Here is a 16,426-nt window from a genome sequence, read left to right on the forward strand (position 1 = left end):
GTTATTTTTAATTTCTTTATTTAGACACACAATGTCGAGTGGTCTTAAGACAAATGTTCATTTTTTGCATTCCTGGATAGTTACGAGATGATTAACATGTGTGTGTTAATAGAATTTATGTTAAAATATTGCAATATAAATTTGCTAATAAAATCCAGACATTTACTTTGGAACTTTTCAAAATGTTTTAGTAGTTTTTCCAAAACAAAGGTCTGAATCGAACGGTTTATCACCTGAATCAATACACATTAAAGTATAAGTCAATACAGATTTATTTTGTTTATCACCTGAACCAATACACATTAAAGTATAAACAGGGGTGAAAGTGGGCGGGAACGGTCAGGAACGCGGTTCCAGTATAAGATTTAGCGCTGGAACGCAGTTCCAGTATAAGATTCAGGGCCAGAACGTTCCGGTATACGGTGCTTTGATTCCGAAAATATGACGGCAACTGTCAAAACGCTATGTAAAAAAAAAAAAAATTTAAAATACAAAGCTGCTACACATGCATTTCATCTCCAAGAAGAAAACAATCTACAACAATCAGATTTACATACACAAGTTTTAACAACAAGCATAATAAATTGCTTGTGCAGCGTAATCCGTTTCCACCGATATTTGTTATTTATTTTATTCCACGGATGGCATGGAGGTTTCCCCAGCTGCTGTAGTTATCTGAGTTTGACGATGAAGAGTCACGTTAATGCACGCAGCAAATCAAAACACCTGGACTCATTTATCCGTTCATTTGGCTAACATACTGACATAAGATCACCAAAGATAGTTAGCACTGATTGGTTCAAATGTGCATGTTTTCTGAAAAGGCCCCCCCAAAAAATTTGTAATTAAAAAAAAAGGCCAATGCAACAGAAAATGGATCAAATCTTTAAAGGGTATGACAACACCTGGGGAAATGCTAATATTCCATCATTTATCCATAAACGCATGCCTTTTGAATTCATATCATGCCACTTCGTGTAATTACATCGCAACACCAAGAAAATGATAGAAATTAGGTCTATTGTCAAGCTAAAACGACCCGCCCCCGAGATGCCGGAAATCTAGCATATTGTGTGCGTGACGTCACTATAAGGAAACAACCGGCTCAGTGCTTAGTACTGAATGGCGGCGATGACGGCGACAATTTTGTTTCTAGTTGCAGCGACGAATCCGACGTAACGAACATTCTTCTAATGATGACGAGGAGAGATATGGACCTTTCTGTGGTGTTTTAGGTTATCAGTTTGAGCCCAAACGAAAGCCAATGCAGCCCAATGAAACGATCACTGAGGGGAGCAATCACACTGATGAAACACTGGCGGCAAAAGAAACACCGAATGGTTTGTTTTGCATTTCTTTTTGTGAAGCTGATACACCGCGACCGCAAAGTAATGTATAGAATAATTATCATTTATTGTGCTATCATCGCTCTGCCAGCCGACACAAATATGAATGGGATTAGAGGATTTGTTCTATATATTTTACGAGCGATAATTTATACGTGTCCAGACCTATATCCAATGCGTGATATGTTTTTTATTATAAAAGAGTACTCACTCTGGCCATTTCCCTCTTTTGCTTTGCCTGATGTGGGGTGGTCTCATCAGAACCAGTCATCGTCCTCTTTCTTGATATCTCGGGACATTTAGATGGCTGCGCGTGTAGGTGGGCACCGCATCTGCTTTCAGCAGCAATTTCTTAGCAAAACCTGATTTCATTTGTCCATAGTTCGTATAGCTTTCAGGTGTAAAATGCGCACCACACAAAACCGTGCCGGAGGCTGGGTCTGCAAAATTAGCCCTCTTAGCACTGACAAACTTTACTCATTGTCTGCGTTGTCCAGCTCTTTTTCTCGCGTTCGGGAACTCATGGGTACTACATTGCGACAAATGGCTATTTGTAAACCACATAGCATGACAGGTTTGAACCATTTTAGCGATTTTTTTGATAAAACACGAACGCAACTCTCTCATCGATAAACGACGATGGCACCTGCCTCTACCTTTTGTTTCCTTGTTATGACGTCTCTGCCCCATTCGGCTGTTTCCGGAATACTTTCGGAAATGTTTGTGATTTTCGATCTATTTTCGATAATTGCTCATGAATGCGATTAATTTTTTTGTTAACTTTATTAATATGTGTTATCTTGCCACATAACGGTTCTATTGATATCTCACAGCCCCTTAGTGTTTTAATACCCTTTAAGGGCAAGGAAAGAGTTAAGGTGGCTTATTTATCATATTTAATTTTATTTGCTCTGATGGGGAGCTTCAGAACATCTTAGGTGTCAATGTGCAGTTTGGACTTATATTTGTTCATTTATGTTAGGCTACTTATTCATTTCCTTTTAATTTAAAAAAGTCAATGTTTGCGCGATCTTCAAAATATATTCCATTTCATTCTGTATAAGTCATTTGTACTTATTTTTCTGAATGTATGGTACTTATATCTTTATTTTTAAAAAAAGTAAGTAATAGTAAATGTTTATATTCAATTTTAATATACTGTACCTCCTATGATCTTAAGTAGTTAAAATTGAGATTTGGCATTTAGTATGTGAGGAAATGAGGGAAAATAAAAATTAGGAGATGGAGGTTGGAGCTGTTTTTGTTAACTTTTATTTTGCAAACCATTGAAAAAATACAATTTTGAATGAAAATCAGTTTTTTTAATGTGTTCCAGAAATAATTGACCAAAAGGAGTTTTCTTTGTATTTCAGTAGTTTTTTGACACGCCCCTACCCCCCAAAATCAATCAATAAATAAAATTTCTGGCTCCGTGGCGACCTTCACATCGGGGAGTTCCGGCAAGAAATTCTAACCACTTTCACTCCTGAGTATAAGTCAATACAGATTTATTTTTGCATTGATAATTTAGCCTATCAATTAATTAGGTTCATATTCATGAGAAATGTAGCCCTGACCCCTGTTCACCCAATCTGTTTGGTCTTATTAATGTCCCGTCCCCAGCAAAAAGTGGTCATATAGGTTATGCTGTTATATCGTCCCTACCAACGTTGAGACCAAACCTACGCCCTTGAATTACAAAAGCATCAACTTTACTTTATATTGCGGCCTTGTGTGGGACTGGTTCTTTACTCCCCTCTACTGACCACTAATCTGCATTGGCATATGCAATAATTTCAAAGAAATTGTTTTTTTTTTTTTAAATCAAAATTTTATCATAAAAATAAAATTTATTGCGTAACTTCGAGCTACATACAGTACAACTGACAAACGATCATTTAGCAGCTATCACGCAAGCGTAAGGGCACGTCTGTCACTACGAATTCATGGCACTAATGAGAACGTGCTAAAAGTCCTGTGCTTGTGTTATAATTTTTTTTTTCTTCACCCACAGAGCAGTTTTTCATTAAAACAGTCTCAGACGTTAATCTTCTCAAGAGGTACCCGCTGTGCCATTCACTGTTAATGCCCCTTTTCATGGCAATGTGCTTTCAACGTCCTTCACAGTTCAGTCACAACCTTCAGTCAGACACTTGAAGATCTCACCAACTAGAGTTTGGGAAATCAACCGTTCTAAAGTCACGCTGGCAACATTTGATATCAAAGTTAAGATGTTTTGATCAAGTGTTTTTATGAAATCGTATCGCTCCATCAAACTACAGATAGGCCTTGGATCGGTTTCTAAACCCTGATAAATCATTGTGAAATTTAATCAAGTTACCCAATTCGGAACTTGACCAAAGATCTCACAGAAGATCTTGCGTGCCTTTGTTCTGATTCTGTTTTCATTTTCAACTTCTCTCAGTACACTAAAGGTAACCCTCATCCTGGTTCTACAGTGAAGAAAATAAGTATTTTAACACCCTGCTATTTTGCAAGTTCTCCCTCTTAGAAATCATGGAGGAGTCTGAAATGTTGATTGTAGGTTCATATCCACTGTGAGAGAGAATCTTAAAAGAAAAATCCAGAAATCACAACGCATGATTTTTTAACAATTTATTTGTGTGATACAGCTGCAAAAAGGTATTTGGACACCTGTCTATCAGCTAGAATTCTGACCCTGAAAGACCTCTTAGCCAGCCCGCCTATTAAAAGTCCACCTCGGCTCCATGTATTAGCCTGAATCAGATGCACTTGTTTGAGGTCGATAGCAGCATAAAGACACCTGTCCACCCCATACAATCAATAAGACTCAAACTTGTAACATGTTCCAGACCAAAGAGCTGTCACTAGAGACAAAATTGTTCACCTCCGCAAAGCTGGAAAGGGCTACGGGACAATTGTCAAGCAGCTTGGTGAAAAAAAAGTCCTCTGTTGGAGCAATCATTAAAAAATGATGGCACATGAACATGACGTTCAATCTCAATCGGAGTGGAGCCCCTTGTAAGATATCACCTCGTGAAGTCTCAATGATCCTAAGAAAGTTGAGGAATCAGCCCATAACTAAACGACAGGAGTTGGTCAATGACCTGAAAAGAGCTGAGACTAGTTTCCAAGGATACTGTTGGTACACGTCATGGTTTGAAATCACAGAAGGTTCCCCTGCTTAAACCAGTAAATATCAAGGCCCATCTTGGCCTCTTTGTGGTCAGATGAGAGTAAAATAGAACATTTTGGTCATAATTCCACTAACGTGTTTGGAGGAAGAAGAATGATGAGTACTATCTCAAGAACACCATCCCTACTGTGAAGCATGGAGGTTGCAGCATCATGCTCTGGGGGTGTTTTTCTGCAAATGGGAGAGGACGGGTGCATTATATTAAAGAGAGGATGACTGGGGTCCTGTATTGTGAGATTTTGAGAGAACAACCTCCTTCCTTAAGTCAGAGCATTGAAGATGGGTTGTGCCTGTGTCTTCCAAAACGACAATGACCCGAAGCAAACGGCCAGGAAAACCAACGAGTGTCTCCGTAAGAATAACAAGTTTCTAGCATGGCCTAGCCGATTTGCAGACCTAAACCCAATAAAAACCCTTCAGTGGGAGCTCAAACTTCATGTTTCTCAGCGACGGCCCAGAAACCTGACTGATGGGTGGGCCAAGATCCCTCCTGCAGTGCGTGCAAACCTGGTGAAAAAAACTACAGGAAATGTTTGACCTCCGTAATTGCAAACAAAAGTTACTTTACCAAATATTAAAATTCGTTTTCCGAGGTGTTCAAATACTTATTTGCAGCTGTATCACACAAATAAATCGTTAAAAAATCATACATTGTGATTTCTGGATTTTTCTTTTAAGATGATCTCACTCACATCGACATGCACCTACGATGAAAATTTCAGATCCCTCCATGATTTCTAAGTGGGAGAAATTGCAAAATAGCAGGGTGTTCACATACTTATTTTCTTCACTGTAGATCCGAACAAATGGTAACCAGACCGAAACATTTCGGACTTCAACGAGCTCAGAAAGGTCTCGGATCACATCTTGGTGATGTCTGTGATTTCAGGAATGTCAATGACGTGGAAACCTAAATTGTGGATGCCGATCTTTTGCTGGACCTTATGAATGTCTGTCTTGTGGGGCCAGGCTTCTGCGTTGCTTTCAAAGCACTGGGTGCAGTGCGGCGTGGCCACCCGTACACTCTTGGAAAAGTTGGAGAAATCTACCGAGTATTTGCCCGTCTTGGTTCGTGAGATAATGGGCAGGAAGTTGTGCCCCCACTGGATCTCCTGAGGGAGGTAGGAGGTTCGCACTTGGCAAGAGGAGCTGGTGGATTCGGCCGTGCCATCCAGGAAGACCACCAACTCAAAGTCCTGTCTGGGCAGTGTGTCGACAGTGATGTCGTAGAAAGGACTGGCCCGGTCGATGACGTGGTAGAGTGTCAGGGGGCAAACGAAGAAGAGGTTGTCCTTGCCGGCGTCCACAGTGAAGTGGATATCCAGCTGGTCCATGATGAGGGTCTCACCGTCTGAGGTGGTGGTAGTCTTAAGGAGCTTCCCGTAGATCTGGCTCCCGATCAGGAGCGTCTTACGGAGGTTGGCCACACGGATCAAGAGGCAGAGTTTGCAGTTTTTGAGGCAGATGACGGCCGTGTCACTGAAGCTCACCGTCTTGGCCCGTCGCTTAGGCAGGGAGATCTTGGCCAGGATGATGCCACACATGAAGCTGTTGAGGACTAGGCCCGCCATGGACTGGAGGATGATGACGGCCACCGTACCGCCGCACTGGCCGGTGGGGGCCCGACCGCCATAGCCGATGGTGGTCTGAGTCTCCAGCGAATAGAGGAAAGCCGTGGTCAGGCTGTTGACGTTGGTGATGCACATAACGTGGCCGTCGGTGCGGTTGTGCGAGGGCGCCATGTCGCCGTTGCTGCGGGCGATCCAGTACCACACCAGGCTGAAGAAGAACCAGCTCCCCGTGAAGGATGTCACAAACAGGAGAATCACAAAGCGCCAGCGCACCTCCACAAAGGTGGTCCACACGTCCACCAGGTAGGCCAGGTGGTTGCCTGGCTCCACTTTGCCAAACTTGATGTTGCAGCGCCCGTCTTTGGTCACCAGGCGGCTTTCACGACCTGGTTGACCCTTTGGCTGCAAGGCGCCTTGGAATAGCCGGAACATCCTGGAACTACCGAATGGTAAAGCTGAGATAGTTTGTACATGACAGAAATGTCACTTCAATCATAGTTATAGACAGTAAGTTGGTTAATATCCTGTCAAGATGGAAATTATTTCAAATTGACAGTTTAGAAAATGTGCGTCTATAGGTTGTCAGCTGTGGAATCCAAAACTGATCACAGTTTTTCTCTTTAATGTCGTTTTTTTTTTCTACATCTTACCAAATTACTATGTTATTACATAAGTATTCACATGTTTGTAAAAATCTAGTGTTAAATAAACATTGCGGTTATGCCGATTTCATGGTATGTCCGAATTTTAAAATTTGAATTAAACAAGGACAGATGTAAGTAGTCCAGAAAATGGTGATCACTAGAGATGGACGTGATCGGGTCCGATCACATCATTTTCAAAGTATCGGAATCGGCAAAAAAATATCAGCCATGCCTTTTTAAAAAATATATATATATTTTAATTAAATCGTTTTCTAATTGTATTTAACGTTACAAACATAATATGTTACACTCATTCAGAGTCTTTTAGTTTAAGCTTAAGGTAGGGTTATCAAATTTATCCCGATAATGGAGGCAATTAATCTTTTAGAAAATGTGTCACGTTAAAATATTTAACGCAATTAATGCATGTGCTGCACAACCCTCTCACTCATTGTCGCGCTCAATCTGTAATGACGCCTTTTTACCTATATAGAGAGATAAAAGGCAGCGCAAAATGAGTAGAGTGAATTTTTGCAGCCTTTGGAGCCTTTTTTTTTTTAATTGTCTAAAGCCTTGCAATCTGTTGAGGTAAATATCGAGGTTTGATTAAGTATTTGCTTGATTGATTGATTGAATATTTGCTTGTGCTCATATGTACCATAAATAATACATATTGCCATATTTTTCTTATTAATATAACCAGTAAATGATTATTGCTTGCTATACCAGGTTGTAGTATAATGCTTAAGTGTTACAAAGAGTAAAAGAGGGTCGGGGTGACAAACTGCTTTGCTTCATGGCCGCATCATGCGTAGCTAGACCTTCCGAGACATCTTCAGCACCTGGCGTCTGGACTTTCGTCTAGACCTTCGAGGACAATTTTCCATCCGAGGACATTTTCCATGGCCGCAGCGTTGCATAACTGAAGTGTCTGGGTCATTTTGACTGTTTACATGAGCCCTTGCTTACACACGTGTACTCACTTAGTTCCACCTACATGCACACACATATCCAATCAAAACCACATGGATGTCTCCAGCTGGCTTCCCCCCTCCCTCAGGGCGGCACCCATTTTGTATTCGCACAAACCCCTAAATAAATGTACCAAGGAGGATTTTTTTCTTTAGATCAATTTTGGTGACTGTCACTTGTCACTATTTTGCTCTCCTTGGCCAAGAAAACTGAGTGTCTTCGCCTTATTTCTGGGTAATTTTACAAATGTCTACCTAGGGATCTATTTTTGATATTTTCGAACTTGACACAATCCCTCTCCCTATGATTAGTAATATCATGGGAAACAATGTGGGGACGCAAGGTGGCAATTGATCTTTGTCTTAACACCTTATGTTACTTCCCAACGCAGAGAAGATATATCAATTGATAGCACTACGCACAGTCATGGTTCCACTTCCCATCATGCATTTGGGATGGCCATAGTATCATTTACTGAAAGCTCAACAAATACACTAGATGGCAATATTTAGTCACAATATACAAAGTCACAAAGTATGTAATGTAATGTAATAATGTAAATGCCATCTTGAGGATTTGTCATAATAAACAAATACAGTACTTATGTACTGTATGTTGAATGTATATATTCGTCCGAGTTTTATTCATTTTTTTCTTAATGCATTGCCAAAATGTTTATGATCGGGAAAAATTATCGGGAAAGATTGGAATTGAATCGGGAGCAAAAAAAAGCAATCGGATCGGGAAATATCGGGGTCGGCAGATACTCAAACTAAAATGATCGGGATCGGATCGGGAGCAAAAAAACATGATTGGAACAACCCTAGTGATCACAGTTTTTAAAACTTGACAGGAAAAAAAAAGCATCAGTTTTGGACACTGCACATGACTGCATATACTGCAAAACTGCATATTTTAGGAATAAAACATCTTATTACAGATGTTACGTCATGTCTTTGAGACACTTTTTAACCTGTCAAAAGTTTACTGAACACTGTTACATGCAGTATTACACACAAACATAAGTGAAGAAAATGGATCCTTGAGCATTAAATAATTTTTTGGGGGGGGGGGGGATGATGACAATTGAAGCCTATTTCAAAAGGTAATTTCTGTATCATTGTTAAAAACATGGACATTTTCATTTACCTAAACCGTAATTCCAGCTCTCTTAGTCCCTGTACTCAATGAGGACAAGTAGGACCTGCAGATAAATCCAAATGTAGTCGTGAAGTTTATCCACTTTAAGTTCTGAACTTTAAGCCCCCAAAAAAACTCACACACACAAAAAAACAACTTTTAACGGGTAAAAAGTGTTTTTTGTCAATATTAAAATGTTTTTTTAACAGAAAGAAACCAATGAAGAGTTTATTTTTATGTGAGGAACTATCTGAGGTCAGAATTAATAATACATAATCCTCACTTTAGTTGTCAGAATCCCAACTGGCTAAAATCAGCTATATAGAAATGTAGGGGTTTTTTTCTCGCCTTTTTTTCTTTTTTTGGGCATACCTGTGTCCGGAGCGCCTGTTCTGCTGTTCCGACTGCGTTTCTTCCAGCAAGTGGCCAAAGATTTTAATCCACACTGAAATGTCCTAATCCCAGCCACATGCCAGCAGTGTGTACACTGGACGCATTCGATGCACACCAGACAACAGGGTGGAGGTTGGGCGTCGCGCCCCACCCCCACCACCACCACTGTATAATAGCAGTAGTAGTAGTATAATAGTAGTTACAGGCGTTACTGTCAGGGGAGAAAATCCGTTCTCCCTTTGTTTTTAGATGAAAAAGGCTGTCACTCCAGAAGTCCTATATAAGTTTACTTATGATCATAAGGAGAATATCAATCACATACGGAGTACAACGATGCTCTTACGTGGGCAGAGCTCAGAGGATTGTTATAATGGAAGGCGGGGTTAACTGGTAAAACAGTAGTCCCATGATTAGAAGACAAAATACGTCATATCATGAAGCATGGGAGGCCAGGCTGCGCTTTTTCCAATTAAATGATACATTGTACCTTTTGAAGAAAACCTTTACCCTTTAGAGCACCTGCCTGACCTTCCTCACCTCAGGTAGTAGACAGCTGTGCTCTGAATTATGAATTTTAGATAACACTTTTACAATAATAAAGGTTTAGGTCTATATCAACATCTGAGAAACATATGTTGAGAAGTAATTCCTTTGACAGTAACCCACCTCCACCCTATATAGTGAACTGGAATAGGCTCCAGCACCCCTGCAATCCTCGTTGTCATGTGATGTCATGTTTTTGTTCTCAGTCATTCTTTGTGAGATGTTTGTGTTCTCAGTTGTTCTTTATGACACATTAAGGAGCACACTGTATTTAAGGATGCACGTGTGTGCCCTCATCTTCGTGCTCTCTAATGTTTCCTGTGGTTGTATCCTACTTTGATCATTTTGATATATCGTGCTCTATTTCTATTGAACTTTGTTAAATTCGCGAACTATTTTCCATGCTGACTTTGTTTGTTTGAACTTTTTTATCAAATACAAACCTATTAGCTGTTTTTGGTCTCTGAGTCTGTGATTGAGATCCACATAAACTGCTTGCCGTTCATCACACCCGTTAGGATAAATTGTATGGATAATTATGGCTCTCACGCCTTTTCTATCTTTTACAGAGCAAAAACATGATGAACATTGTGCCATAGACTTCATAATATATTGACGGGACACAGAGTGCGGGACCGATTCATAGGGGGCATATTTAAAAACAAAAACTTGAAATTCAAATATTTTCAAAACCAAAGCTGCTACCGACCTAAAACCAAAACAGGCACCTACCTTAGGCATATATGAGTCTCCATGAGCAGCAGCATAAAAAAAATCAAAAGTCGTTCCCCAATAAAATCCCGATTATAATTATTATTTTTTTTATATAACAAAACTTTAAATGGCTATAAAAATAAAATATTACAGTAGATGCACAAAAAAATCACCAAATGCAGAGATAATCACCTGTATTTTCAGCATCAATAGCAATATTTAACATATCAATTAAGGTTTTGCTCTAAATAGCAACTTAACCCTTTAATGCCTGCAATATGAAGCAATTGTCAGAGAATCACAAAATTTGAAAAATAAGGTCTTAATGAAACCTTTTTTTCAAATTTGTAAAAAAGAAAGAAAAAATGTGTAATAAGCGCTCTAATATCTATAACCCTTGCTAAATCCTGTTTTTTTTTCCTCGTGGAACCTGCAGATGCATGAGGTGACTTGTATCCATTGTTTTTTTTTTTTTTTAGAAAAGAAATTTCAAAATTCTGAATTAGTCTCAAAATCATGAAATTCTGAGTGTATCAAATGTGATACATTTAGCAAGAGAGGGTTAAATTTTTTCAACAGCTAATAAATCACTCAATTTTCACATTAGAAACTTTATACTAGAGGAAAACAAGCTGAATCAATTATAATAATACAATAATAATATAATAATAATACATTAATAGATTATTAATAAATTCTATATCGAATTACAACTTATTATACAATAGAATAGCCCTTTATCGACATTATACAGTTGTACAATGAACATGTGGAGCAGCTCCTTTTACAGGGAGCTTTTTACGTTGAAAATTCTTGTGAATAAATTAGGGCTGTCAAATTTATCGCGTTAAGGGGCAGTAATTAATTTTGTTAATTAATCACGTTAAAATATTTGACGTAATTAACGTATGCACGGAATGACCCGTTCATGCTTTGCCTCAAACAGTTTACAAAGACGTCGTTTTAGCACATTGAGAGCGATAAGGCAGAGACATGCGAGTGGACACAGGCGTACACAGGCATTCATTGTTCCGCGCCTTTTATTGGCTTATGTTTTGGCAACTCGTGGGGAAGAATGATAGAAGACTGTCTTTTTTTTTAAACACGCTTAACTGAACACAATGCAGAACATACTGTAAACCATTTGCAGCTACCACTGACAGTCATGGTTGCCCAACTTCCCATCATGCATTTGGGCGGAACAGTTAAGTTGCTAAGTATCATTTAGTGAAGGTACAACAAAAATAATATTCCTATCTCTCACAGGAGATGATCTTTTTCCGAACACGCTTAGTTGAACACAACGCAGAACATACTGTATCCCATTTGCAGCCATCACTGACAGTCATGGTTGCCCAACTTCCCATCATGCAATTGGTCAGAACAGTTAAGTTGCTACGTATCATTTAGTGAAGGTACAACAAAAATAATATTCCTATCTCTCACAGGAGCTGATCTTTTTCCGAACACGCTTAGTTGAACACAACGCAGAACATACTGTATACCATTTGCAGCCATCACTGACATTCATGGTTGCCCAACTTCCCATCATGCAATTGGTCAGAACAGTTAAGTCGCTACAGTATCATTTAGTGAAAAAACAACAAAAATAATATTCCTATCTCTCAAAAAAATAATGTTCACAAAAAGAAAAGCCCTCAATGCAAAGAGAACTGGCATTCCCAATCAAAATAGCTATGCAAAATAAACATAAAACTTACTCAGACTTTCCCTTGGCTTGATTTCTTAAAGTAATTTAAAAGTCGCCATTGCCACCTTGTGGTGTATATCAATCACTATTTTACGTAGTTAAAGACACTGTGGAAGAACGGCTGTGACGTCACTGCTCAATGAGGTCAACAATGGCGAGCTACTAGTTTATTATTTGATTGAAAAGTTTACAAATTTTATTAAAACGAAAAAATTAAGTTTTAATATAAAATGACTATAACTTGTACTAAAACTTATCCTTTAAGAACTACATAGAACAAACTACAAACAACTACAAGTCTTTCTTCGAGGAGCGTGGATCCGTTTAACAGAAAGAATGTTAATAATGTTAATGCCATCTTGTGGATTTATTGTCATAATAAACAAATTCAGTACTTATGTAAAGTATGTAGAATGTTTATGTCCATCTTGTGTCTTATCTTTCCATTTCAACAATAACTTACAGAAAAATATGGCATATTTTAGAGTTGGTTTGAATTGCGATTAATTACGATTAATTAATTTTTAAACTGTGATAAACTCGATTGAAAATCTTAATTTAAAAAGTTTGACAGCCCTAGAATAAATGCGTAAATCCCAGAATCTTTTATAGATATGAACGTAAAACAATCTCGATTCTTGGTTAAAAGCAAAAAAACGAGCAGTTACCATTTATTTGACGTAAATATTGCGAAGTACGACGCCAATGCCGTAGTGGCTAATTTCTCCTATCGATTTTTTTGTCACGTTTCAAAATTCATGCATTTTACGAAAAATATAACCATTACCTTGAATCCTCGAACAAATCACTCCTGAGACAATCCTGCCTGTTTGTATGCGGTACAGCTTTTGTACTTTTCAACCTAAATCCGGCGTTGGATCACTGCGTGTGTTTGAGAATAACTGCGACCGACTGTGAAGCGTAACTCAGCCTTAACTAATGCTGGGTGTGGGCAGGCCCCCTACCCGAAGGCGTGGTGCAGGGTCTGGGGAAAGTGACTCGTCAATATATTATGAAGTCTCTGATTGTGCTAATTCAGTTCATCTAAAAATTACATTTTATAAGATCGTCCGTCCATCCATCCACCCATCCACTAATCCTTCTCAAAAAATTTGCATAATGTAATAAAGTTCATTATTTTCTGTAATGTACTGATAAACATTAGACTTTCGTATATTTTAGATTCGTTGCACAACAAGATAACAGCTGAAGTAGTTCAAGCCTTTAATTGTTTTAATATTGATGATTTTGGCAAAAAAGTCAAGAAAAAACAAAAATCCCTATCTCAAAAAATTAGCATATCATGAAAAGGCACTCTATAGAAAGTACTAGCCTAATTATCTGAATCAACGAATTAACTCAAAACCCCTGCGAAAGATTCCTGGGGCTTTTAAAAACTCGCAGCCTGGTTCATTACTCAAAACCGCAATCATGGGCAGGACTGCCGACCTGACTGCTGTCCAGAAGGCCATCAATGACACCCTCAAGCAAGAGGCTAAGACACAGAAAGAAATTTTTGAGCGAATAGGCTGTTCCCAGAGTGCTGTATCGAGGCACCTCAGTGGGAAGTCTGTGGGAAGGAAAAAGTATGGCAGGAAACTCTTCACAACCAGAAGAGGTGACCGCACCCTGAGAAAGATTGTGGAGAAGGGCCGAATCCTGACCTTGGGGGACCTGCAGAAACAGTGGACCGAGTCTGGAGTAGAAACCTCCAGAGCCACCGTGCACAAGCGTGTGCTGGAAATGGGCTACAGGTGCCGCATTCCCTAGGTCAAGCTACTTTTGCCATGTCAGCTGCTGGTGTTGGTCTACTGTGTTTTATCAAGGGCAGGGTCAATACAGCTAGCTATCGGGAGATTTTGGAGCACTTCATGCTTCCATCTACTGAAAAGCTTTATGGAGATGAAGATTTCATTTTTCAGCACAACCTGGCACCTGCTCACAGTGCCAAAACAAGTGGTAAATGGTTTACTGACCATGGCATTACTGATCTCAATTGGCCTGCCAACTCTCCTGACCTGAACCCCATAAAGAATCTGTGGGACATTGTGAAGAGGAAGTTGAGGGGCAGTTTACATGGTGACTGTGCGACACGAAGACGCAATGACTGTGTTACGGAGTTGCATCGCGTGCATATGGTGTTGGCGAAGACGGAAGGCGAAGACGAAAAATTCTGAATCCTGCCTCCAAAGTGGAAGAATTCGATTGCGGGGGATTGAGGGGGGCTATCTCCGCATGCATATCAAAGGCTGCCGCGGCACGACACCGCGCCGATAACGTCAGCACTCGTACACCTCACATTGGGCGTGCGCAGCGGTGCTACTAAACATTAAAAACAGCAAATATGGCGGAATGTCAGCTTTAATTGACTGTTTTAATAATATTTTTAAATATGTTGAATGTTTCCATTTTTGTGCCTTTTTGAACAAAAGAAAAATGCCATCGCTTCAAGTGGGCGGGCATATTTTTTTCCGGGCTGAGGAACTTTGGTGGGGTCAAAGTGCATCATTCGCTGTTGCCTTGTAAATCTGCACTGCCCCCTAGGGCCTGGCATGAATACTACATCGTTTTCATGCGGAATTGCAACATTATACCAATAGAGACGGGCCCATATAAATGCAAACATGAAATTTTTCGTCTTCTCGGAGAGTCACCATGTAAACGGCCCCTGAGAGACACCAGACCCAACACTGTGGATGAGCTTAAGGCCGCTAGCGAAGCATCCTGGGCCTCCATAACACTTCATCAGTGCCACAGGCTGATTGCCTCCATGCCACGCCGCATTGAAGTAGTCATTTCTGCAAAAGGATTCCTGACCAAGTATTGAATGCATAGCTGATATAATTAATTCAAGGTTGACTTTTTTGTATTATAAAACACATTTTTTTGTATTGGTCGAATGAAATATGCTAGTTTTTTGAGATGGGGATCTTTGTTTTTTCTTGACTTTTTTGCCAAAATCATCAGATTCAGATTCAGAATATTTATTCATCAATATTAAAACAATGAAAGGCTTGAACTACGTCAGTTGTGAGTAATGAATCTAAAATATATGAAAGCAAGGGTGCAGGTTTGGTCTCAACATTGGTAGGGACGCTATAACAGCATAACCTGCATGTTTTTTGGGGTTTTTTTGGGGTGGGAGGGGGTTAAAAAAATGCATCGGCTGCAAATAAAAATATTTTTTTAATGATTAGAGATAGAAAATACATTTTAATAAGGGAATGCGCAAAATGCACAGTTGGATTAACGTTAACAGTAGAAAAAGTACAGGAAGACACGTCACTAAACAGCTTTCTACTCGAGTTTTACAGGTTTGCAAGTTCACACGGTTTAATGTTATGCTAACTCTGATGCAGGTCGGACTTTCAGTTGCAAAATGTGTGGTGTGTTCCCCACTTTCACAACATTGACGTCTTTTTACATTACTTAAAATGGCTGCTGCTGGCTGAAAAAAACTTCTAATATTCCTCCTTTTCAAAGGGGGGGGAGGAGGCAGCATGTCGACATGTATTTCTGTCGGGGTTATGTGAATGTGGGGGTTCTAGTCATCAGCCAATCAATTATGCGTTTGTAGGGGAAATAATGGACCAGCACATTCAGCAAGTGAAAGGGGGTAAATGTAAGTCTGTACATAATGTAGGGTCAATTCTATCCTTACAACTTATGGGAAGACAATCTAAATTACCTATATAACTAAACTTCATTATATAATCCAAATAAGGTTGCTTAAAAGTTGGTGGGGACAATTTGAGCATCCCTAAAAGTTGGTGGTGTAATGTCTCTTCCGTCCCTATGCAAACCTACGCCCTTGTATGAAAGTCTAATGTTTATCAGTACATTACTGAAAATGAACTTTATCACAATATGCTATTTTTTTTAGAAGTACTAGTATATGGTTCAACCATGTGCATCGATGAGCGTCAATACGTCAATTGGCCGCTTGAGGGGGCAAAAGGATTGCCAAAAAAGTATTACTGCAGCTACTTTCTTCTTTACCAGTAAATAACACAGTCATGTCTAGGGTCATAATACGCTTCATTTGTGAGAGAAGTACTTTAAGGGGCTTAATTCAGACACAGTTGATTGGCGGTAAAAATATAGATTAGATTTTTAAAATTTTATTTGTTTTCATTTTTTTTTTTTTAATTTCATACAAGGTTTTATTTTGAAACCGGAACCACAGTGAAGAAGCAGCGTCGGTGCATCTCGGA

The 16,426-nt window shown here is 39.4% G+C and overlaps 1 protein-coding gene across 2 annotated transcripts; it reads right to left on the reverse strand.

The window, feature by feature from the left end:
• Nucleotides 1-325: 325 nt before the first annotated feature.
• On the reverse strand, nucleotides 326-9,268 carry LOC130906142 (ATP-sensitive inward rectifier potassium channel 1-like). Of its 2 annotated transcripts, none has more exons than XM_057820119.1 (2): nucleotides 9,224-9,268; nucleotides 326-6,534 (listed from the first exon to the last, which is right to left on the reverse strand). In XM_057820119.1, exon 2 carries the CDS (start codon nucleotides 6,525-6,527, stop codon nucleotides 5,385-5,387), a length of 1,143 nt encoding a protein of 380 aa, XP_057676102.1. In that variant the 5' UTR covers nucleotides 6,528-6,534; nucleotides 9,224-9,268; the 3' UTR covers nucleotides 326-5,384. The 2 variants fall into 2 exon arrangements, with proteins under 2 accessions (XP_057676102.1, XP_057676103.1); XM_057820120.1 differs by lacking the exon at nucleotides 9,224-9,268 and adding an exon at nucleotides 8,861-8,985.
• Nucleotides 9,269-16,426: the final 7,158 nt, after the last annotated feature.

Source organism: Corythoichthys intestinalis, chromosome 18 (genome assembly GCF_030265065.1).
Source record: "Corythoichthys intestinalis isolate RoL2023-P3 chromosome 18, ASM3026506v1, whole genome shotgun sequence".
NCBI lineage: Eukaryota > Metazoa > Chordata > Actinopteri > Syngnathiformes > Syngnathidae > Corythoichthys > Corythoichthys intestinalis.

Bases quoted from the DNA above. Each gene is read 5' to 3' on its own strand.
- LOC130906142 (XM_057820119.1), bottom strand. From the start codon at position 6,527: ATGTTCCGGCTATTCCAAGGCGCCTTGCAGCCAAAGGGTCAACCAGGT.